At 36.9% G+C, this 27,510-nt stretch overlaps 1 protein-coding gene across 2 annotated transcripts in view; it reads right to left on the reverse strand.

Moving 5' to 3' along the window:
* The window catches only part of KIF26B (kinesin family member 26B), a 1,779,156-nt gene that overhangs the window by 249,887 nt on the left and 1,501,759 nt on the right, over positions 1 to 27,510 (reverse strand). For both annotated transcript variants that reach the window (XM_044058109.1, XM_044058116.1), the window contains one exon: positions 20,177 to 20,360. In XM_044058109.1, coding sequence (XP_043914044.1) covers positions 20,177 to 20,360 — 184 coding nt within the window. The remainder of the gene's footprint in view (positions 1 to 20,176; positions 20,361 to 27,510) is intronic.

Here is a 27,510-nt window from a genome sequence, read left to right on the forward strand (position 1 = left end):
TCAAGTTAACCCCTACCCTAAGCAGCAGTACCTCAGCTACCACCTTATCAATTTAATACTAGTTATATTTAACTGAGGTTAACAGTTTTCAATTCAATTATCTATCAAGACAAAACTACACATTTGGTAAAACAGCATCATATAAACTAAAATAAACTTTTTTTTAAAACTGTTCATACTACTATATAGATCTATGTAATATATAACACTTGTATTCAAATAGCATTCAAATAATTTTGATGTTAGAAATCAAGAGGAGAGAAAATTAGGTTCTAACATTCATTTAAATCAAAAACTTTGGCTAATATGATTCAGACATTACATATATTAAGATGCATCTATTTTCTGTCATGTGAATACTATTAACAGCTTCCAAAAAATGTTGAATTGTTTGTATATGAGCATTTACTTAAACTCATTATTGTCAATAAAGTAAAATATTGAATTCATAAAAATTATTATAAATCATATTGCATAGTTATGCAAATTCTCAGAAACACTTGCATTATTAAAAAAAAAAAAGCCATCACACACATACACACAGACACACACACACATACATACACACACATACACATACACACACACACACACATATATATATATATATATATATATATATATCTGATCTCACTGAGTTATGTCCTTGTTGAGCACTATCCTACTTGCTGTCCCTAGAATAAATCTGTCTGCTTTATAGAAAATAATGCACAGCAAACACATTTTAGTAACCAGATTTTACAATCATGCTAACCTACTGCTTTAAAATATATCACATGACATTTCTTCCAGAATAGAATTATAAAATTGTTTATGCTTGTCAATCAGATGAATTAAATGAATTATAATAAAGTATATGTTTGGAACAGAAGTTTTTAACACAGATTATTATGCTGCTGTTAAGTAGATTTTCAAAAACATTTAAATAAATGTTTCATTTTCTATGCCTTCTAAAATAAGACATTTACTTACTACAAGAAACTACATCATTTAAACTCATTATAACTGACATATTTTATGAATAGAGTATTTTTCCTGAATCTGTGGTGTGTCAGTATGATAACTAGGTCAGAGGTTATACTAACTGCTTTCAGTTTCTCTGTGAGAATTCTGTGAGTTGAAGCTTTTGAAGTAGTTCATGGACACTGTGCATGAGACAGCCCACATCCCAGATTGTCTCCCTTAACATTTTGGCGGAAACTTATTAAAACTTGTGACAAACATTCATTTTGTCAATAGAGTAAAATATTGTATTCATAGAAATTATTATAAATCATATTGGATAGTTATGCAGATTCTCAGAAACACTTGCATTATTATATAAAAAAAGCCATCACACTCACACACACACATACACATACATACACACACACACACACACACACACACACACACACACACACACACATATAAATATATATATATCTGATCTCACTGAGTTGTGTCTTTGTTGAGCACTATCCTACTTGCTGTCCCTAGAATAAATCTGTCTGCTTTATACAAAATAATGCACAGCAAACACATTTTAGTAACCAGATTTTACAATCATGCTAACCTACTGCTTTAAAATATATCACATGACATTTCTTCCAGAATAGAGTTATAAGATTATTTATGCTTGTCAATCAGATTAATTAAATGAGTTATAGTAAAGTATATGTTTGGAACACAAATTTTTAACACAGATTATTATGCTGCTGTTAAGTAAATTTTCAAAAACATTTAAATAAATGTTTCATTTTCTATGCCTTCTAAAATAAGACATTTACTTACTACAAGAAACTACATCATTTAGACTCATTATAACTGGCATATTTTATGAATAGAGTATTTTTCTTGAATCTGTGGTGTGTCAGTGTGATAACTATGTCAAAGGTTATACTAACTGCTTTCAGTTTCTCTGTGAGAATTCTGTGAGCTGAAGCTTCTGAAGTAACTCATGAACACTGTGCATGAGACAGCCCACATCTCAGATTGTCTCTCTTAACATTTTGGCGGAAACTTATTAAAACTAGTGACAAACATTCATTTAGTAGTGTAAATGTATGTAAACATGACAAAACCTTCACAATGTATTCCACAGACCATTACAGCCTCTTACTTCTTTTCAGAAAGAGAAACAAATTGAATCACAGCTTGCCATTAAATCTTCAGATATTTTGACTGGTTATGAAACAAAACATTATAACTGACATATTTTATGAATAGAGTATTTTCCTGAATCTGTGGTGTGTCAGTGTGATAACTATGTCAAAGGTTATACTAACTGCTTTCAGTTTCTCTTTGAGAATTCTGTGAGCTGAAGCTTCTGAAGTAACTCATGAACACTGTGCATGAGACAGCCCACATCTCAGATTGTCTCTCTTAACATTTTGGCGGAAACTTATTTAAAACTAGTGACAAACATTCATTTAGCAGTGTAAATGCATCTAAACATGACAAAACCTTCACAATGTATTCCACAGATCATTACAGCCTCTATGTAAGTGAAAATAAGCCCAAAATTACCAACAAGCAATAAAACTCAACATTCTTCTCCCAACTCAATTTTCATACAAATCCTATTATTCACTGTGCCCACACAATCAAAAGCATTTCTATATATTAATAAAGAAAAGAAAAAGAGAGTAGAAAATAAAAGGGAGTGAGGCAGAAATAAAAAAATGTAAGAGAAAACTGTAAGAAGTATATACAATGGAATGTTACTTACTGTTTATATTAATAGAGTTAAAATAAAACATATTATTTACTCTTATTTAGTTCTGATTATTATTAGTTAAAGCATAACAGATTATTTACAAACAAGCATAAGCAGTATAATCAAGAAAGTATAATTAGAAATAGCATTTGAAGAACTTATAAAAACTTTTACAAGGAATAAATATGTTATTATTCTATTAATGATATTTTCATTACTGTTCACTCCCTGCCCTCCCCACCCTTTACCCACTACATAATCTAAATAGAATGTCATTGTTTAAACAAAGAAAATAATAAAAGGAGAAGGAAAAAAAAAAATGTATCAAATTACTAACCTTACTTTTCAGAAAGAGAAACAAATTGAAACACAGCTTGCCATTAAATCTTCAGGTATTTTGACTGGTTATGAAACAAAACATTTCTTTGCACATAGAAAATAACTTTGATTAAATCTTTTCCAAAATATTTGTGGCTTTCTGGAAATGCAGGAACTATATTCAAAAAGATTAATAATGAACTAAAATGATGACAGAGAAAAAAAACATATAACAAATCATTTGTTTTTAGTCTCTTCTTCTTCTCTGAAGTCTTCCACGAAGCTTCAGTTGCCAATCTCTTTAATGAAGAACTAGCCCATTCCATTTCTTCTATTTTATCCAAAATCCTTTTTCTTTGACAAACAGTAAAGCAGAGTCTAAATCATCAAAACCTTAGGACCATCAGGAAGGAAGATTTTAAGCTTGGCAGGAAACAGAAGGTATGTTTTAAACTGTGCTTTTTAAGCTCCCTTATTAGTGGCAGAAAAACTTTTCTTTTAGCTATTACCATGGAAGAATAGTCATTGTCAAAACGCACAGTTGTCTCATTAATCTTAACAGGAGCTTTAGCCCAAGCAGATTTAAGAACCATCTCTTTATCAAAAGATGATAGAAATCTAACTATAACTGATCTAGGATATTTTTGTTAGAGTTAGTATTAGCTATAGATCTATGTGCTCTTCGATACCAAAAGAGAATGCTTCTGGTAAGTCTAAAGTTTTAGGAGCCAAGTTGTTAAAAAAGAAGTAATATTGTTACCTTCAATATTTTCTGGCAGTCCAAAAATCCTAATGTTATTGCGCCTAGATCTATTTTCCAGGTCATCCAGCTTTGTTTGTAAATGTGTATTTTGTTTCAGCAGAAACTCAATGTTGATTTCCTCTTCTTGGATTCTATTTTCCATGTCATTCACAGCTTCTTCTATGCCTGTCATCTGGATCTTCTGTTGTTGCAGGTCTGTATGTAACAGGTCTATTTGTTTTGTAGTTTTTTCTATGAAGGTGTCTATTTTAGTATCCATTTTATCCATTTTATCAGTAAGTTGCTGGATTATAATTATCAGAGACTGAAGTTCTTTCTTGATGCTGGAGTCTTGAAAATTTGTCTTACTGGAACTCATTTCAGACTGATAAACTGACAGGAAAATTTCCACAGTGATTTCTGACAGGAATATTGTTAAGATTTCCTTTCTTTTTTAGATATAGTTCAAGAACTATATAAAACAAACTTATTTAGAAAGAAAATTACTTCAAAAATTAATTTTTTAAGTAATTAATTCCTGTCAGTGTAATGAAATTGGTGGAGCTGAAGAAATCTGCTGCTATCCTGTGTTCATCCTTGGCCACGCCCCCAAAGTACCTCAGTCTTGATGACACAGTTGAATTTTTTAATACTACCTTCCTGAGCATCCTTAATTACCATGCCCCCATAAGGCTTTCAAGAACCAAAGCAAAACCCTCCCCATTGCTGCAGAAAACCACTAAGTCAGAAATGAAAAACAGGGATACAGCCTGGGAGCACTGGCACAAAACCAAAACCCCCTCAACTAGACAGAAATTCCTAGAACTATGCAATAGAGTCAAAAGCAAATAAAACAGGACAAATTCCAATACTACCTGTCTGCCCTAGACTCCTCCCAACACAACCCCAAACAATTCTGGTCCTCCATAAACTCCATCCTCCACCCAGGTAAAGTCAGTACCCCTCCTCCTAACATCCCTCACTCCTCCGAAAATATTGCTGCCTCATTCAGCACACACTTCACACAAACCATACTATAACTGGCTAGACAACACAACCCCCCTCCCATCCAACCCACACCTTCAACTAGTAATCTCCCCACTGTCTTCTCTTTTTCTCCTGTTCTTACCTATAACATAAAAAAATTCTTAACTAAACTTAAGCCCACCAAATTAGCAGCAGACAACCTCCCAAGTGACTACCTACAAATCGCAGCTGATGCTCTGGCCTACCCAGTATCCATCTTGATTAACCGATCTCTGTCAGAAAGTTACGTTCCCACACTATGGAAAGTATCACATATAATTTCCCTCCACAAAGTCGGCCCCTCCACAGAACTAACCAATTACTGCCCCATAGCTATTCTCAATCCACTCTCCAAAATACTAGAGAGATGCATTCACTCTCAGGTCTCAGACTACCTCCTTACTAACAACCTCCTTTCCAATACTCAGCATGGTTTCTGATCAAACCATAGCACCACCAATGCCTTACTCTCCTTTACTAACAGTATCCTTCAGCATAAAAACTATGTCTATCTCTTCTCTGCTACTTTCCTAGACCTATCTAAAGCATTAAACATAGTCCCACAGAAACAACTCATCTCTGTCCTCAATAACCTATCCTTCTCTCAATCAGTCACCAACTGGTTTCAGAGTTACCTGTCTGACCACCAACAATCCGTTGTATGGCAGAATGACATATCTCCCCAACTACCTGTCTGTATAGGGGTTCCCAAGGATCCATCCTTGGACCCCTACTCTTCTCTGTTTTCACCAATAATCTAGCCTCTGCCACCAAACATGGCACACTCATACAATACGCAGATGACTCAATCATCATCTGCTCAGCCCAGTCCCTACCCAAACTGCAAACGTCACACAGGAAGCCTTTTCCTCTGTTGAAACTTGGTTATCCAATGCCCAATTAATACTCAACCCAAATAAAACTAAACTACTCATCTTCCAACCCACCAAACATACTCAAACCAACTCTCACTTTAACATCACAGCAAAAGACAACCACTATACACCCAACAAAACACACCAAATTACTAAGAGTGGAAATAAACAATAAACTAAAAATTTGACATTCACATATCCATGACAATAAAAAAGTCCACAAAAAACTAGGAGCGTTATACAGAAATAAGCAACTTCTCACGAAAGCAGCAAAGATTTCAGTAGCAAATTCCCACCTTATCTCCACCCTACTTTATGCCTCTCCAATATATACCAACCTAAGGCAATGCTATCTAAACAAGCACGAGACCTGCTACAACAAAATCGCCAAATTCACCACAGGGACATCCTACCATAGTCACCACTGTCTCACACTTGCTGAACTGGGCTGGCTTGAATTCCCTCACCTCCTTCAATGGTATCAACTCACACTCGCCCACAAACTAGTAAACCATCTACTAAAAGTCCCATCCCTCCAGAATCAACTCCAACCCTTTCACACCACCAGACCACTAAGATTCAGCAACAAAAATCAGTTACAGGTCACTAAAGCCAATAACTCTACTGGAGAAGCACTATTCTCTTGCACCATTGCCAAATTATGGAACTCCCTCCCACCCACAATTGCCTCCGTACCCTCATGCACCCACTTCAAAACTTTACTAAAAGTGCACCTAAAAACATGCTGGCTATGCCCTTGCAACTCCCTCTCTAATATCACCCACCCCATCCACCCACTACCTTTCTTTCCACCCCACTAAATACCTTGGTTACAGCAAGCTTAGATGCTCATAAGCCTAACTACTTATTATACAGCAGGAACGTCTTATTGTAACAATTGTTAATGTCTGTTATGTACTTCACAGATGATAAAGATTCTAGCTGTCTACTGATGTACTATGTTCTTCATCTGTAACTATGTTTGTAATTGTTAATTGCTATGTTGATCAAATTGCTAATTGCTCTGTAAATTCAGTGTAACTACTGTCTGTATATTTTAACTGTGGAGCTTTTCTCCCCGGGCCTCCACTGAAAATGGACCTACGTCCAGTCGGACACTCCCAGTCAACAAATGTAAATAAATAAATAAATAAATTTCTGACCACAGTGGCAATGTGGTGATCAAAAGAGAGGTTCCTGTCAAACTGTGTTCTCAGATCTCTTATAATGCCTTCTGTGTTCAGTGGACTACTATCAATGTGGTAATTCATGGGAACCTGGTTACCTAAGGGGATGATGACACACTTTTTGGCATTGAGCTTAAGGCCTTGGTTCTGACACCAGTTGCTGGTCTCAGTGAGGCCTTTCTGTAGGATGTCAACATCACTTCAGGAGTTAATAATAGCTCCTAACTTGCAACTGTCTGCAAACTTTGTCAGCCAGAGTCCCTTTGTGTTGGCCTGGACTTCAGAGAAGTAAATACAAAACAGGAGAGGACCCAAGACTGAATCCTGTGGGACTCCACTTACAAGACTTTGGAATGTATTATAATTGAGCTAATAAACAATGATATAGGTGACCTTAAATTCCTACACAGACACCCGTTTGGCCTTGTGAGAGGCAGATCATGCTTGTTCACCTTGAGTGTGCTCCTATAATTACCAAGGCCAAGGATAAGGGGGCACACGGTCCACTCTACATACTGAAACCATGCCCAGGCTTTCAATATTATCCCTCATGCTGGGGTTATTGACAAACTCTCCCAACTCAATATTACTAACCTATGCATTGTTTGTGGTCCCATAGGAGCCTATCTTGGGCTGCCTTCCCTTTGGTATATAATTCTCTGATATGAAAGCTGATATCAAGGGACTATGACTAACCAAGTGTTAATGGAGGCCATCAAATTCCATTCCAGTACATGGATTTTTCAACAAATTCCTGGTGCGTTAATCATGGGTTTACCATAACCTCAAGAAATACGGCATAATTTTCTTTTATAAAATTACTGTCACTACTGAATATAATATTGATAACCTTTCACTCAAATCTAATACACCCTTCAGGGATTTCAGTACCTGTGTTGATAACAAATTCTTTTTTGACTACCACATATCTGTCATGGTTAAAAAATCCTTCTACCTTGCACAATTTAGCTTTCATGATATCTCTTTAAGAATTGCAGAAGTTACATACCATTGCATTACTCTTTTACTAGCACCGTTATAGAATATACTTCCCACATCAGCATGTTCCTCACAAAACACCTAAAGCAACAAGGAACATCATCATTTCCTCACTAAGATATACGAGTTTCCAGTAAAAGTAACTATTCTGACAGACTAAAAGAACTGTCCCAGTACTCAGTATTGTGCAGGCTCTTTATGGGCGATCTCTGCTTAGCATTCCATACTACAAATGGCTCACTCTTTGAACTCCTTCACATACACAAAACCAGGGGTAATGCAAACACCCATTCTACAAACCTAGGTTACCACATCAACAATACCAAAGAGCAGGATGGGTGCCTAACCAAATGTAGCCCTTCCATTTCTGGAACAAGCTGCCCTATCAGTCAAAGTACTTCCTTAGCAACCTTTACACCCATTCTGGAAGGATGGATGCAAAGTTTCACTTGGAATATGTGAGAAAAATATACTTAATGGGGGGCACTGTTAACCTCACTCCAGTGCAGTGTTATGTGGCTAAGCTTCTTAATGGTCTCATTGGCCACCATAAGCTTAAAAAAGAACCAATAATCCTTAGATTAAGTCATCTACAGGTTGGGAAGACGGCTTAAAAGGTTGGGAAGGCGGCTTAATGGTTAAGGTGTTTGCCTTACAAACACAAGGTGCAGGGTTTGAGTCTCACAAGGGATAATTGGCTAGGCTTAAAATGGCTTGCAAGAGCAGTTAGCTTAGTACTAAACTATGAACAGCAATTTTGTAATTTAGGTAGGGTGAGAAGTTCATTAACACAGAGAAAAAGAGGACAGGGTCCAAACTATTCCTCATGGTACATGATCATCCATTTTCATTTAACTGGAGCTGGTATTATCTATTCTTACATCAGAGGAGTTATCCTTCAGGCAGTTGGAAAACCATGCCACATATCTGCAGCAGTTCTAGCTACAGGAACCATACACTGAATCAAGTCCCTGTGTAAACCTAAAAATACTGCAACTATACAAAGTCCCTTTTCTTTACCTGTATATATTAACTTGGTGATACTATGTATAGAAGTATATGAGAATGAACATGAATACTACTTCTGAACAGTTTTCAGACAATTGCTTATAAACAACCTTCTCCAGCATTTTTGAAATAGGCCTTCCAGCCCATTCTGCCTACAACGTTTTCACAGATGTTTAATTCACCTACTTTATTTATATAAAATGCTATCTTACACTCTTACAGAACCTTCTCAGACATACAGGAGCTTAGAACTCTAGCTGAAAAAAGAGGCACAGTTTACAGACAGTGAAGAGTAGAGAATAAATAAAAGTAAAGATATTTTCTTCTCAAAGTTTCGGTGTGAAAAACAGAGACAGGCACTGGAAAAATAATGGATGCATGGAACAGCAACCCCTACGCAAACCTACTAACCACTGATATATAATGAATGATTGTTAACTAGCGCTATTAAACACAACTGCTGTATCAGCTGTCAAATCATTTAATTCCAAACAAGAAACAGTTGAATACACAGCAGATCCCAAAGTAAATTCTAGAGAAATGTGTACACAGGCAATTGCTCGACCACCTACTGCAGGAAAATCTACTCACGCCACCCAACATGGTTTCTGCCTCTACCACAGTACCTCAACTGCCCTCATCTCCTTTTGTCACTCAATATCTTTTGCCAGAGACTAAATTAAACTAGTTTCCTGTCTATTTCTATATCTCTGTAAAGCATTCAATACTGCCTCTCACCACATTCTCCTCTCCAAACTCTCCAGTCTTAATCTTTCACCTTCTACTATCACCTGTTTCTCTAGCTACCTCTCCAACAGATTTCAGTGCATCAACTGACACTTTGAGCATTCTCCCTTCCTCCCTATCTCTACAGGAATCCCTGAAGGGTCAATCCTTGGACCACTACTATTTAACATCTTCACCAACAACCTCCATACCTCCTGTCCTCACTTCACTATCATCCAATATGCTGACAACTCCACTATCATCAGCACCTCCAGTACTCTCTCTGGCCTACACACCCTTACTCAGAACTCATTTACCTCTGTTGAAAACTGGCTCTCTAACAATCAGCTAATACTTAACCCCAAAAGACCAAACTACTTTTATTCTTACCAAAATCTCTCATTCTCTCTAAACCCTCCTTCACTATAACTTCTCTCAGCAACACCATTATCACTGTATGAACCCACACTAAACTGCTTGTGGTCATCACAGATGACCAACTCAAATTTGATCTACATGTTCACAGTTGCATTAAAAGAAAGTCACCAAAACCTGGACTACTTGACAGAAATAAAGAATTCCTTACAAAGGAGTCCTGACTCACACTTGTCCATGTCTACCTTCTCCCTAGCCTCCTCTATGGGTCACAAATCTTAATTAGCATCCAGTCCTCTGTTCACACCAAGCTGGAAACCACCTACAACAAAATCACTAGCTTTGCAGCTAATTTACCCTCCAACTCTCATCACTGTCAATCTCTCAATATTTTAAACTGGATAGAGTCCCCTAAACAGATTCTCTGTTCACAGTCCCCTAAACAGATTCTCTGTTCACAACTTCTTGACATTCACTCCCTTCTCAATAATCCCTCTTTCTGCCCTGGCATTTCTACTATCATCTCTCAGTATACTGCTGCCAGACACCTTAGGAGTATGGACCAAAATCTCTTAGATATTTATAAGGTCAAAAAATCTACTGGGCAAAACATACACAGCTACTTCCCAGCCATATCCTGGAACTGGCTTCCCCTACCCATCAGAGAAATAAGTAATTCTCTAGCTTTCAAAAAACCCTCAAGGAACACTTAAATAGCACCTGGACATGCCACAGTAAAATCCTTCCATGAACTCCCTCCATAGTACTACACCTTACTATCACTCAATCTCTGTCCCCTCAACCTTCCATTCAACTCCACTTTATCCCCAAGTAAGAATCCATCCACTTACTAAACTACTTATAGAATAATATCTTAGCATTACATCCCACAGATTGGCTCCCCTTATTTATCAAACTTTATGTTACCTTCCTCCTATTCTTTTTCACTCTATTTGATTCACTCAGTGATGATGCTTATTATTTCTATGTAGGATATTTTCTCAAAATCTCATGTACTATACTTTAAATATGATATGTCTCTTATATAGTGTATACTATACCCAATCTTTTGGATTTTAATTAGACTATGTTGTGGGGCTTTTCTCCCTGGGTCTCTGCTGAAAAAGGGCTGTTGCTCAGTCAGACTTCCCCTGTCAACAAATGTCAAATAAATAAATACATAGTAGAAATATCAGATCAGACTTTTGTAAGGAGGCCAGTCTTCCTACACCCACACCACCCTTTCTTATACTTGAACCCTGAGGCTACTATAGCCAGCGATGGTGGAATAATTTGCTATACTGTAAAGCATAGCATATCACCAGCTTTGCATTTAGAATAGAAAATTTGGTGGGTGATGCACCTTTTTTGCAGTTTGTAGGGTGCTGCCACTACACAACACTTCTATCTGTACTTCTGGTCATTAAATTCCATTATCTGACACATGCCTTTGAGTACCAGCATTCTGAATTATGTGGTATGGCAGCTGCTACCTAGGTCAGTTCGACCAGAAATAATATCTCTAGAGTCAGTAGTTTGTGCTGCAATCAAGCAGGCAGGCAGACTGGTTAATTAACCCCACAGACCTTTTCTGGCATGTTCCCATCATAGTAAGCAGTGCCATAAACAGCAACTGTGGAAGATATTAACAATTACAACTGTTTCAAAGAAATGAGATGAAACTATTCAGAAAATAACATCTGTAAATCAAGCAACTAACTTGCATAAATAGTGACAGTATTGCTGTTGGAGAAGTACCATTTTATTTTCCTTGTGCAAGCATTAGTCTACAACAATTAAACTATAAAGCAGGTAACAGCACCCCAGTGTTAACTTTAAATCACGTAGATGTTGAGTAAAATAACTACCACAATCATACCATGATTTTATAAATGAAAATAACTTAGTTCACATCCTGAACAATATAGGCTGATAAACATTAAATCTAATTGTTCACCTCCTTGTAACTACTTCCCGCACTGCTAAAGATAGACCATGATATTAGTATACCTGGAAGCGTAGTTGGCTCAACCTGCACAATGTGTCAGTACCATGAACCAGTGCCCTACACCATCAGCTTTTTAACTTGTTGTGTCTTTCGGCTTTTCCCAGTTAGAGGTCGCCACAGCGGAACTCCGGTCCGCTAATGATTGGCAGTTGATTTTTATGTGCTGAGTTGCCAGCCCTAACACACAACCTTCAACGAAGGTACACCCATTCACGCATGTCTTCACGCAGAAGACGCTCTAGCCGAGAGTCGAACCGGTCAGCATCTTACTGTGAGGTGACAACAATACCACAGCACCACCACCGCGGACACCCTCAACTGAAGAACAAAAATAAGCACTTTATGTAGTACAGTAATGGTTTATTACAGATCTATGCCCCCTCCCAGCTATTCAACTTAGCAAAACAAAAAAATGATATTCCTTCTAGCCAGGTGACTAGGCAGATGTACAACACTCCTTCCCTCTCATTTCTGCCCAGCCATTCAGGTCCATTTTTAGTACCCTGCCCCTGACCCTGCTCCACTGCAGCTGTAACACTCCATGTGTGGACTAAACTGCAGCAACTTAATGTTACATTATAGTAAGCAGTTTGCTACAGTTTAAAAGTAAAAAAAAAAAATGTCTTTTTCATTAACTAAAACTTGAGAGCAGGCAGGGTATAAACTGTAGCAACTGTTTCCTATATGTTAACAAACATTTGCTACAGTTTATACCCTGCCTGCCTGGAGTGTCATAGCAGTCAAGTTTTAATAAAAAAAAAAGTTTCCTCCATATAAACTGTAGCAAATTGTTTGCTACAGTTTATACCCTGTCTGCACAAAGTGCTACAGCACTCAGGTTTTAATTAAAAAAGAGAGACCTTTTTTTTAATATTTTTTATTTTTCAACTGTAGCAAGCAGTTGCTACAGATTAGAACACACATGGAGTGCTACAACACTCAGATTTGACTGCAAAACTGCATTATAGATTGGGATCTGCTGATCATGCCTCCTCCCTAACACTTTGTGCTCAGGGAAGTTGGGCCTCTCACCCCACCCTATCTATGCTACTGATTATATAATACATAATCAGAGCTGACAAAACAGGAATCACTTCTGCCTTTCTAAATTATATCAAATAAAACTACACTGAATATTTTCCCTTAAAAACAGACTGACAAAAAGAGAAACCTTCAAAAGCCTCACATGTAACAACTTGAGATACTTTAAATAATTTCAAAATCATCATTAATCACTGCATTGATAAATTTAAAAGAATACCTCTTATGGTGGATACATAACCTCAAAAATGTATATAGCAGAAGACAGAAGCAATGCACCACCTTCAAAAACAATATTAACACTGAAAAGAAATCATACTTAAAGCACAGAAAATACCTACTAAATTGTTCAAATAGGTGAGATGAGATCCAGCTATAAAACTAAACTAGCATAGAGCATCAAGACAACAACGTTTTCTTGAACTGTGTCAGAAAAATATGGAGAAATTGTGAATGTAGAAGTCTTTCAAAAACAATGCTGTACTATCTCATCTTCAACTAACTGTAGATATTCCGGCAAGGTAATTCAGTGCAAGTTTCGTACAACTCAAGTATGTAAGTGCAATGCCTTTAGCCACCATACACAATTCCCTCCAACATTTTACAAGATAATACAACTACAACAATAAAAAGATAAATAGCATGAGGTTTGTGGGACACCATAATACTGGATTCTCTGTAAAGTCCTGATTCCAAAATCCCTGAAGACTTAACTAGGCAATCACAACTAGTTGAATTACCCTATCTCAAAACATTAAAATTATTTTATTTTCTAGCAGGTAAGCAAGCCTACTGCACCTCCCATAAGACACTATATCCTTTCATCTCCCTTATTTAACAATACTGGCTTACTGGTTATGTTGTTGTGTGAAACAGAGAAATAGCTAATAAAGGAGCAAACACAGGAACAACAATGCTCTCAGTCTCCCATTAAACACTGTAAAATCATTGAGTTGTCACATGGCTGCTGTTCATAAGGTTGCACTTTAATAAGAAAAATGGAAGTCTATAATATTTCATGAAGTAGCCTACATATTATGGATTCATGTCAACTCACAGAAGCTAGTTTAAGTGAGTGACATTTATGTGAAGTAAAACTGCTGAAAACTGCTTCCAATGAATGGATAAGCCCCATCCTCACTATCTGGGAGGGACACCCCACATACCTCAGGCTTATACATACTGAGCATGCTGGTACTTGCAAGTTTACCCTATAAACACAGGACTCACTCTAACCAAACCAAGTATCTTAGTCTTCACAAACATCTAATATCACAGACAGTATCAAAATTCACATTGCTCCCCAACATTTATCACTTACAGTTAATCCCCCACAGAACATTGGCAGTCACCAGACAAAACTAGTATAGCATGATAACTACACAACATTGTCCTGTGACATTTCCACAACCTATGCTTCCATAAAAAATCATAACAGAACACCAACAAAATTAAAGTCCAGTATCAAACCAAAAATAATGGTAACACTTTTAAAAATCACAGGAAAATGTATGCTCAGTCTGCTGTTTAATAACAACTGATATAAAAAAAAGAAGTGAGCCATACCTACCCCAGCTTCTCACAATAAAATAAAACTACTCAGGCCTGGGAAATTTTCCCAACAGCTCACCAGTCCCATCCAATTAATCAATTAATGACATCTTATTAGAATATAATATTCTATCACTTACTAGTATAGCACAGTTTCTATCCAAATGCTAAGGCATCTCACCTACAACCCAAAGGATATTGCCATTGGGTACTTTCAATGGCAATTTATATAACTGTTGTCATATAACCAAACCCACAATAACTTCTCTAAATAAATATGCATAAATCCTCTCTAATAAGTCAAAACTTATTAAACTAATATCGTTCCAAGTATATCAAGAGACAAACATTTTTATGTGAGTAAATGCTTGCCAGCAAGCTAAACAGTTAATTTCTAATAAAGTAATAGTTAACATAGACCAACACTTCCCTCAAGAACTGTTCAACAGAATTAGACAGTTAACATATAATCAACCACAATTCTGAATCCTACATACCTTCAATCTCAACATACCAAACATTCACTCTCTAATATTTAGCAGTCTTCTTTGAACTCCTACACTTTGCTCATAAGTATTAGAACATTCCAGAAAACAAACTCACATTTTAAACAGTTGATCATGTTTACCAAACCCCCTTCTCGAGACTGACCATATTGTCAATTTCTATAACTCTCATTCACTACTCACATAACACAATGTTACTGTTATTGTACATGCAAATCTGAAAGGACCTCTGAGCTACATTTAATCATCCATAAAGTAAGAAACAAACAACCACTCTTTGATATTTAACCACCACTATGGAACACTGGCATTTTGCCCAGTAACCCTCACTCATTCTAAGAAATGGGTTTCCCATTAAACCAGCTCAGCAAGTTCGTTGAAACATAACAGTTTGTTTAAGCTCATTCACTATTAATAAAATAAGGTAAGTTTGCTATTGCAGTGCATGCAAATTTGTAAACACATAAAAATCATATCTGATCAGGTGTGACTGTATAATGACTAACATTCTACCACTTTAACATATTTTTATTTATTCCAGCACAACTGTTTTATATGCAGTTAAGCACACAATGTTGCTAAAATGCATCATTACATTACTGTCTTGCTAAAATACTTTTCAGAATTACTAACTCACTGCAATTAATAGACCCCCATGTTGAACATCTCTGCATAGATTTACAAGAAACACCATCCTGTTTAAGGGAAATATTATATTAACATACTGAAATAAGTTTCAATATGTCATTGCTCACTGTAGTTAAGCAAATCCCTGTTCACTTTATTTATTTATTATTTATTTATTTGAGCTTGTTGACCATGATAACTTGACTGAGCATTAAGCCCATTTTGAGTGGAGGCTCAAGGAGAAAAACTCAAAAATAAAATAAGAATACATCTTCCAGATATTTAATAATAAACGCAGAACACAGCTACAATGCAAAATAGTAAATAAAGTTTGGGTTTTGTAAAACTACTATAATAACTGCAAATCAAGCAGCAGAATTCCAAAGACGCTGCCCAGTTCGATTCTCAACTAGACTGTCTTCTGCGTGGAGACATGTGTGAATGGGTGTCCCTTTGTTGAAGGTTTTGCATCAGGCCTGGCAAGCCGGTATATAAAAATCAACTGCCAATCATTAGTGGACCGGAGTTCCGCTGTGGTGACCCCTAACCGGGAAAAGCCGAAAGACACAAACAAGGAGATTACATAGACACAAAGTGAGATGAGGTGAATGGCAACTGAGGGCAAGTGTGGGAAAAGAAGAGCCAAACACCAAGCATTAGTAAGTCTGAGGACAGAAGGAAGGGGGTCTTATTTAAACATTGGTACAGATTCAGCCGGACACATATTTACCAGGAAAATATCCCTATATTCCATAATACGCTCAAAGCACTGTGATCTACAACAAAAATCACACACTAGCTATCTACAACCAGTAAACAGCATCAGAACAGTCACTGGAAAGTAGGTACAGTGCTAAAGTGTGAATGCAATTTAAATACACTTAAAACAGTAGAGTAAGCATATTTAAACTCTATGCTTTTTATCTGAATGAAACACCAAAACTTTCTTTTATGTGTATACTACTACATTCATCTAACTATAATTAATCTTGTCAATGCCTTATTCAACACAGTAGCATAAGAATCTTTAAACTCTCTGCTTATCTGTAAATATTTTACAATGAAACATCAAAAGTGTCATGCATTTTGCATAATATTACCATGCAAACTATTTCTGCATACTCACTATTACATTCAAATAAGTACAGTCACATTAATGCCTTACTCAAAAAGTCTGAAAACATTTGAAATAAAATAATTCTGTGCAGACTCAGCCAGGCTGGAATTTTAAAGACACCACCAGCTAAGATCAGTTTACAGCTCAAAGAAACACAAAAGTCTATGAACTCCTGACAGAGTTCAAAATCTTCCATATTTCAGAAAAACAGTTTTGTTAATCTCAAAGTAGAGAGACCTGGGTAGTATTAGGAAACCACCACAGTTTAAAGCCCTTCATGCAAATCCTGTGAATGTTTTTACCATCATGTTTCCCATTCCCACAAAGGACATGTAACCAGACTGTCATATTCTTCTTCTACTTCTTAGTTCCCTGTCCCTGTTCTTTCCCATTTCTGTGGTTTCAGGACAATGTCCTTGGCTCCGCTACTAAGCTTTCCTCCCTGACATAGTCGAATGTCTAAACAAGCCTTGCAAATCAGCCAGAGCTTCACTGGGGTTTATGAGCTATGCAAGTGTTTTTTGGTAATATGAAATCATGTCAACTACCATTGCCAGAGACTGATAAAATTTACAGCTGACTGAATAAGATTTTGGTGCAGTGTGTGTGTTGGTATGAGAAATAATACAGTCTGTTGTAGTTGTAACAGCTCACAAAATGGATTACTGTGGAATGTTGACTGATAAAGCTAGATTATGATTTCATAGTACCAAAAATCACTTGCATAGCTCATAAACCCCAGTGAAGCTCTGGCCACAGTTATTCAATGATAACTGCTTAGCTAAAAGATCTGCATCTTGGTTTGCATGTGCTTTCATGTGACCCACACATGATATAAAGATTAATACCATAAAGAACTTAAAAAAGTCACTGAGGCCATGGGTGATGGCAAATCAGTGCTCAATGTCTATCTGAACCTTGCAAAGGCATTCAGTACCATCCCACCCCCCAGTATTGTAGATAAACTCTACCAGACAAATGTTAGCCCCTATCAGATTTGGATAACAAATTAGCTCATAAATAGAACACAGTAAGCTGTATCATCACCCAAAAGAACTGTCACTAGCAGTGTGCCTCAGCATTCAGTCCTTGGGCCACTTCTCTTTGTCATTTATTTCTCATAGGTCAAAGGTAATGAAATAGAAACGTGACTGACTAAGTCTGCAGGTGATCATAGACTTGGTGCCATCATAAACTCCCCCGAGGACAGCAGGATCCTACAACAGGGTGTGTCCCAAACAAATTGTTGCTGTCAAAACCATAGACTGAAACTAAATGCCAATCAATGTATAATCGTATACTTTAGGAGACATGACCTGTTTTGTAACTATCACATTGACAACATCCCCTTAAAAATTTATCCCATTGTTTGAGATCTGGGAATGTATGTTGACAATGAGCTGTCCTTTGATCACTATGTAATCCCTGTTGCAAGGAAGTCATTTTTCATCACACAGCTTATACTTAAGGCTATTGCATCCAGACCCCAGAAATAACAGTTCTGTAATTGGCACTCATTAGGCTAATTGATCATTGAGTAAAATGCCTTTTTGATGTGTACTCATCTAAACACTTACAACAGTTGGGCTAACTGCAATGCTTCCCACTACAAAAAATCAAGGGCTGAAATAATAAAACTTTGCAGTCCATCTAAAAGCCTTTTGTCTTTTCTCACTATCATACATGTTACTGAGAGACAACCTCTGCCTCACATACAAAGCCTTAACAGACCGTATTCTGTCAGACCTATTACACATTTAGAAGTCCAGCGGCATCAGAAACACCTGCTCAGGGAACCTCAATCTCTTTTGTAGGACTAACAGAACATGCTGGAGGAATAAGCATGAATCACAAAGAATATCACTTCTGTGGCCTTGTCTTCCCCTCCATGTAAAGCAGAGTACTTCTCTAACCCTGCTCAGATGTAACTAATGGATGGGTAACCACAAATCCATCCCTGGTTCAGCACCAATTCCACTCATGGAAAGGGAAAACACGCAATTACTCCAAAGTAATGTTAAACCTATCTTTGGAAATTTATATTGCAAAATATAAGGGATAACAATTACTATGAAAATACAAAAATACGCTTCTTAAGATCTTCACAGATCAATCTAGTAAGTACCTGCTATGAACTAAAGAACTCTCTCTAATGTGAGCAATATGAAGAATGCCTTACGAAAGGCTGCAACCCTGCTGAATGGGGAACACAAGGCCCTCCCCTAATTTGTGTGACAAATCAGCTATAGACAGCAGACTCTATACAATGAAAAGAATGTAACTGTAGCCATATAAATAAAATGTAAGTCATGCTGTATAAATTAACATTTGAGGGACAGAATTCTGCCTACTTCAAAAGTGCTGTACTTTCCATCATTAATTGTCAGAATTATCTCATTGCCTATACAATAAATGTGCAAATGCATTTAACAGGACACCAACATCATTTAGTGTACAGAACCAAACAAGTCACATTTGGGGGCACATTATAAATGAAGACATATGCACTAGTGGACAGCAAAGAAGATAACCGTATCCAAAATGGAGTATGTTGTTTACTAATAATTACGAAAATGTCACATACTTTGTTAACCAACTCATGCAGTATTACAAACATCTCTTATATGTTAGAGGGATTGGTGTACGAATCTGAACTTTCAAGCTACAACACTGTAGTGCAAGGACAGATGTACAGATAATACTTTCTAAAAGCATTCTGAATCAGAACCATGTTTTTATTAAAAAAATTTTGAGCAAACAAACAAAAACACACTTGTACACTCTTGAGACACAGTAAAAGACTGTCTGAAAACAGTGGTGAAGCCTATAGTATCTGCATTCTGGAAAAAAAAACAATGTTATAAAATGCAAGGCTCCACAAGGACATAGCATAAAACAGAATATGTGATTTTCAATACATGTCTACTGTATAAAGCAGTATTCAACAAATTCAAAAAGCCAAAAGAATAGCACCAGAAGAAATAATTTCCAAAGAAATTGCAACAGAAAGGCAATGCAGTAATGAAAGAGGATTAATCTGCAAAAAAAAATCAGTGCTAGGAGCTCTCAAACAAAGGTCACAGGCAGAGAAGCCAGTGGAAGATCAGGAAAGACAATGCAGAAAAGCATATAAATGAATAAAACCTGCAGTTCAGACAGTCATAGATACATGAAAAAAATAACAGCTGCAGACATCTGGAGCTACTGAACACCCAGAGACGGAAACAAATAGCAACGGCAGTAAGGCAGCCAGGACAGCTTGAGATGGCAAGGAAAAGCAGCATGCAACCTCCCTTTATCATGCTTGTTACCTACTGGGAGACATGGAAAGGAATTCCACAAACAAACCCTGCATAACCAGGAAGAACTCACTTCCACCTTTGCCGTTCTTCTCCATTCTGTACTGGTAAATGTGGAGAGTAAAGAGCATATGGGAATTCCTACGATCCTCTTCATCACATTCCGGTCTACTTCCATGTCGGGCAGCAAGGGCAGCATCCAGGAAAAAGGCTGCTTTCTCTGCAGTAGGAGCGCGGAGCTCACTCTGGTTCTGAAGCTGAAAAAGAAAATTAGGAAAAGGGCCGTGAAAAAATGCCAAACCAGCCTTCTAACTGATACGGTAAAACCTTAGTGATATCAGTTCGATCTGACAGAATCAGATCTATAACCTCTGAACCTTTATAAATTTCAATGAGAAACAAGCCAACTTGCCTTTGTGTACAAGAGCAAAGCACAAACAGTACACTCGATGTTCATCATGCAAGATGGTTTTTCCAATGACAATAATAACACTATTTTAGAGTGACACATCAACACCTAATGTTGAGGTTAACTACTGACATTCCAGCAATAAAACTGATACACACCAGTGCAATCCTAAGGAAATAAAATAATATTTCATGCTGTCACATTGGAAATATAATTCATATCCTTCCTGCCAAGCATATTCTGTATGGAGCTACCAGTTATCCCATTTTTGTCCCAGTCTCATTGTTTTGTCACAAAATACTGGTGTGAACTGCGGTCAGAGAAGGACTTCTTTGAACGAAATTACTTTTATTTCCTTGAGGTTTATACTTGTACTTATTAGAATGCTGAAGGCTAAAGTTAGCAGAAGAAAACAGCTACCAAACACATAGATGCATGTACAAAGGTCATGCATATATGCACAAGCTGACATCCATACAAGCTTACACTTACACATGTATGTATGAAGTCATAACTATGCATATTCTTTTCATTATTTCATGTGTCACAGAATGAATATCTGCCACACATACATATTCTCCCAGTGCTTCTCTTCTCTCCAAAATAAAATTCTGCAAGTTCAGCAAATCAGTGACCTGATGGGTTGCAGTTCAGGATCTAACATCTTAGAGATGATGAACATACAGCCCTACTGTAGCATACCTGAGAGATGGTGAACATACAACCCTACTGTACCATACCTGAGAGATGGTGAATATACAGCCCTACTATAGCATACCTGGGAGATGGTGAATATACAGCCCTACTATATCATACCTGGGAGATGGTGAATATACAGCCCTACTATATCATACCTGGGAGATGGTGAATATACAGCCCTACTACAGCATACCTGGGAGTTGATGAATATACACCCCTACTAAAACATACCTGGGACATGGTAAATATACAGCCCTACTATAGCATACCTGGGCGTTGATGAATATACAGCCCTACTATAGCAAACCTGGGAGATGGTGAATATACAGGTATTGCTTACTGCACAGACACATAATGACAGTTTCCTGTTTCTCTGAACTCCTAGATCTGCCACTCACCCTGAAATTAGAAAAATGTATACATATTCTACAAAAATTTGTTTTGTTGTTTTACAAGTTTTGTCTGCTTCTTCTCTTTTTTAGTCTTATTGAGTTATCATCAAGCAATGTTCATGTTTATTTATGTTATATCACAAGGCTGGGACTGAAAAGGGGTCCTCATGGTTCAGTACCTGATAAATAAATAAATAAATGTCTAGAGTGTTACTAAATAAACATCCACCCGTATCTGAATGTGTGCTGCTGAAGCTAACAGGGTTACATAATAGACATGTCCCCATACCTGGCACAATAATGGATGCTATGCCTTATCTCTTTAGGACCTAATAAAATCAGGCAGAGCATCTACATTTAATGAAGTAACCCTAGCATCTTTATTCCAGGTCCAATAACCCATCGCCTAGCATTCCTGACCAAGGAGATCTGCAGTGTTTTTTTTTTCTCACTAGTTCTAAAAAATATAAACATTCCTTGTAGATAAAGACTTTCATTAAAGGCTCTTGCTGATAAAGCTATTTCAATTAAAATGCAATAAATCTATTCTTCATCAAGCCTTCAGGGCTGCTTATAAGAACAACTGAAATCATTACATTTTTATAACATACTTTCAACAGCAACTGGTGCAATTTCAGATTGTGCAGTCAAAGAAATTTTAACAGAGTCAATAAAATTCATCCAGTGAAGCAGATGTTTATTTACAGCTGATTTATTTCTTTACCGGTTCATGGTTCTCCTGCATAGTCTAAACTAGTGTCATATTAAATTAGCTTTTGCAAATGTCACTGCTAGTTTTTCACAGGATGCATCTGTAATGCAGAAAGTAGCTAATTAATGTTTAATGTAATGAACTGTTATAATTTATACCCTCATATGTTTGATATTATGTTAATGATTGTGTTCTCTGTTATACATTTTATGTTTGAAGTTGCATCTGTTTTCAGTCTTGCATTTCATATCACTATAACTGAGATAATAGCTTGTAAATGCTGTGATGATGTGAGGTATTTCCAGTTATGCCAGAAGTAGGGCAGTGGACATGCAACATATTCCAGCACAGCTAGCTTTAGTTTTGTAAAGAATTATATGTAATTTGTATATCAAACTGATTTGTACAGGTGCTGGTGTTGAAAAATGTACTTGTAAAGATGCTTGTGTTAAAAATGTACCAACAGTGGGTCCTGGTGCACAGAAAGAAAAATACACCTGTATGTCAGACTGTACTATAACTGCTGAAAATAATATTGTAACAGAGGATATTGGAAGAGAAGAGGTTAACTTCAGCCCCAGCTAAGTTTTAGAAAAATACCCTTAAATTAAATTAAATTAAATTATCTGGTTTAGGCCATAAAGATTGTATCTTACAGTTCCGAATGCATCCAGAGACAAAAAGTCTGCATTAGGAAGCCTTTTGTATTGCCCTTGGTGGTGAACTAATTGCAACTCTGGAAGTGTGGAAGTTTGAAATTATTTTATGACTTTCAGAAGCTACAACAGATCTTAGCAAAGCTCTATGTGTATGTATTATTGACACATATGTGCTAGATTCTGGTTCAGTTGCTAGAAAAGGGAGTAGTAAGGGAGCCAGAGTCAGATGACCAGATATATGTGATGTCATTCTGTATTCCAGGAATAAAATCATGTTTTAATACCATATGAGACAGAAATCTCATAGCAGTCCGCTTTTTGGAACTGACAAAACCACTCACCCTCTTCATCTTGCCTTGCTTTATAAAGTAAGCAGGGATCAGTCACGAAAATATAGTGAGATTAGTTACGTACTGTTTTTCTGTATCTGCGTGAATCTATCTATGTGTGTTATTTTTAATATTTCCTATGACTGAAACTCTGGTGTTTATTATTTATTATCATTATTTATTTTATTTTACATTTGTTGACCAGGAAAGTCCGACTGGATGCATGTCCATTTTCAGCAGAGGCCTGGGGAGAAAAGGTCCACAGTTAAATTTTAAGCGAAATATAAGGCATATACAGAAGCATTCAAATTTACATAGTACCAAACTTAACATTGACTAGTAACATAGCATTTGATATTTAGTATTTCATGTTTTTTTATTTTTTGTTATTAAACGTATTTAAACGTTTCATTGTAGCTGGTCATTTAGATAATATTTTAGCCTTTGAGAGATTTATTTAGAGACAGTTTGGTCACTCCTGAAAGCCTTACTGCATTGGTCAAACACTATCAGTTGTATTAGTATTAATTCAACTCAATATAATTGAGTACCCTTGTAAGAGCCGTAGAGTAGCTGGCTTTGGAGTGTCTGGTGACAGTAACTACCTTATAATTTGGGCAGAGGGGCATAGCTAGTAAATCTGTGCCAGCCTTTCCCAGGTGTGTGTGTGTGTGTGTGTGTGTGTGTGTGTGTGTGTGTGTGTGTGTGTGTGTGTGTGTGTGTGTGTGTGAAAATCAAATCTCAAAGAGTGTGTGTGTCAGCTACTTGGAGCAGGGACACACAGCATTGGTTTCTCAGAGAGAGTGGTGAAGGCTTGAATTGGACACTTGGCTGAGGACTCAACTCTACAGCCATGCCAGTGGGAGTCTTATTGGGAGCCTCGACAGAGAGAGAGGGGGAACCCAGCCCCCGAACTGAGTGTGTTTCCCATGTGCTCTTAAGGAAATTGTGCTTGCTGCAGAGAGCTGTATCTGGAAATACTGTGTGCATCTATTTTTGTTCCAAGTGAATGTCCCTTGCCGGTGTCAGTGGCGAGGATTCCTGGATTATTGGCCCAGAGAAGGGGTCATCACAGGTGCTATAAAATGTATTACTGTTTAAGTTCTCTCCATTTGTAGGAAAACTGCCATTTACCTGTTAGGAACGTCTAGCCTAACAAAAGACATACACATACATGTCAGTTTACGGTCACTGCACCCAGTTATTATTTACAAAAATGATTAAGGTACATATTTATATAATTATCACAACCAGTAGTTAGCCAGTTATCTTTAAAGACGTTTCTTAATGTAGTTCTTTAAATAAAAGCATCTAACCAGGTCATGGCACAGTATTATATAATGTTGTCAGACTACAATGTTTATTATAAAGACTAATGCTGCAAGGAGGTGAGGAGTTACTCTGAAAATTTCCTTATAGCTCATATCTTCCATTCTCGAGAGTATCTTTTTGCCAAAATGTTTTTTTCTTTCACTTTTCAATAATTACAATTAATTAAAAAAAGAAACAATATAACGTTGATCAAAATAAATAAATAGAGAACAATTATAAAGCAGTCCTATTGAAATTATAGAACTTTAAGGATGGATATAATGAAAGCATCATCATCCGAACTAACAGTGACCAATGAGATATTAAACAAATAAAAATCTCAATAAAGGAACAACAGTAATCCAAGCAAGAAGAACGTATGAATACCAAACCAAATAGCGTAACACAATTTAATCACCGCTTTCGTCAAGAGACTTCTTCAGGTCAAGTCTCTTGACGAAAGCGGTGATTAAATTGTGTTACGCTATTTGGTTTGGTATTCATACGTTCTTCTTGCTTGGATTACCAATGAGATATTGCCAAACTTGGATCACTTAGGCTTATTAAGGTTGACGGCTGTCCATAATGATACAGAATGAAGATATGCACCAGTGGACAGTTTGGCTGTAGTTCCACAGGGTCTGGACTGCGTAAAAGTCACTCGCAGAAGATAGTCTGTGTGAAAAGTCTATATGTGACACTTACCTGACAGATAGATACTGGTAGTTGCAAGGAAGTTCAGTGTGGTTTATTGATGATAGCTGTGCAATTTTCTATTCATTACATATAATTAGCAGACTCCATGCAAGAAGCCACATAAGCATATGTACAAGAATCGGCCATCATGCATGTTGCACTGGAAATGTAGGGTCACTGGAGTGCTAACTGGAGTCACTATCTCCTTTCATCACAGGCCGATAAAATTAAGCATATTCAATGCTGGCTCTGCAGATAAAGTACTAGTCACTCCAAGTATCAATAGCTATCTCAATAAACTTCAAACAAAGAAGTCTGTCTTTGGACTTATTCAGAAATATCCAAATGGGAACAGAGGAAAAGGTGGAATATTTTCAAGGCAGTGTGGGTCCAGCAAATATAATCACTACTACACCAGTCATAACTGCTGCCCATTGAATACTTGCCACCCACTGTCTGTCTGTACATCATTCCTTTGGACATGTTCTAAATTCACTTCCTGATTTTGCAGAGGATATTTCAGGTTCACAGACAGGCAACTTCACCATCTACACACCTTCAAGCAATGTAAAGAAAAATAGCACCAACCTGTGGAGAGATAAATTTAGACATAAAGACATAAAGATTGGTGCCAGAAGTTGAGTGGGGCCTACATCTGTTCAACAGATGAGAAGGGTGAGAAGGTAGAGATGTGATGGCTGCGATTGCAAATTCACAACAGATGGAAGAAGGAGAAACAGAAGAGAAGGTGAGGCTGTAGACTGTGAAACTAAACATTACACAAACTGTAATGAAGAGCAGGTTGTAGATATTGTCAAGACACTGAAAACAGGTATTAAATGACTGTAGCAAACACTTGAGAAAGTGAGAGCTGTACAGGGTGGACAGAGTAGTCTGGAGCAATGAAACAGTCTATGAAATGTACACAAGGATGAGCAATGGACAGACTAACAGACCACATCAGTCACAGGGTTGGATGCAGAAGCACCCATGGTGAGGCTGACAAATAAGTTATATGTGTGCACTCTCTTGTTTACTTTTCACCTCTGCATCCTTCTTGATGCTTATTGTATGTCCCCTTTTATGTTTATGCCATCCTGCTGTAACGTATTTGTCAGCCTCACCACATGCTAGTCTTTGCTTTTGTCTTATGACCCTCTTCTTATTTGGTAACACTGGTTTATTTCCATGCTTTGTAGCAGCTATTTCCTCAACAACTCATTCAGTCAAAGATATGAATTTACTTCTTATAGATGCAAGTGAATCAGTCACTGTTAATTAGGAAGGTCATACAGCTCTACAAAGGAGCATGCAACTTAAAAAAATAATCAGATGTCTATTAAAAACTTTAGGGATAAGTAAGTACTCAAGGAGCAAATCCAAAATATCCTGGATTCAACACACTGGAAATTTAAAAGGTCCAAAAGCAGATAAATACACCAACGGAAGCAGGAAGCAGCGTGAATAAAATAAAAGCAAATATCAGAGTCACCATATACGCTGTTCCAAACGGCAATAAAACGTCTTCACTACAAAAAAGCAAGTTGTATAATCTCCAAATATTCCAGAGCAAGTTGTTGTAATAAAAGATTTCTTTTATTTTGGTACAAAAGTAAGCGCTTTCGCCAACAGGCTTCTTCAGACTTAGATAAAAATTACAAAAAATGAAGCTCTTTAAAAGAGCTATCATGAATGCTGATTGGTTACAAAATTAGCGAGATTGCGCTCAAAAATTTAAAGTTAAACACACAAGATGCACGATCATTTATATATTCTATTTGCTAAAAACGCACATCTACATGTCAATTAAGTGACGCAAGGTGACATGAACCATGCTATTGCATAGTAAAAAATGCTTTTGCATAGTGTAAGAATCCTAAATTCAACAAATGTGCAACTTCATAACTTGCAATAAAATATGAAAATAAAAACTTTATGAAACGACCTCACATAGTAGATCGTATTACAATCCACATAAAAACTCAAGCCTCTACACACACGCTCAGCATTTAAATCCTAACTAATAAAATATATATATAATACCCTTCCTAGTATCTCATATGCAGGGTGTATTATCTAACTGCATAGGTGAAATGCGCTCGTGTTGAGTATACTTCATCCTAATTAAAAACATGTTTCTAACTCTATGAGCATATGTAATGTTAAAGAACATTCTTACAAAAACAAATTACAACTAGCA

Source organism: Protopterus annectens, chromosome 1.part2, assembly GCF_019279795.1.
Source record: "Protopterus annectens isolate FY-2018-M chromosome 1.part2, PAN1.0, whole genome shotgun sequence".
NCBI classification, from domain to species: Eukaryota; Metazoa; Chordata; order Ceratodontiformes; family Protopteridae; genus Protopterus; species Protopterus annectens.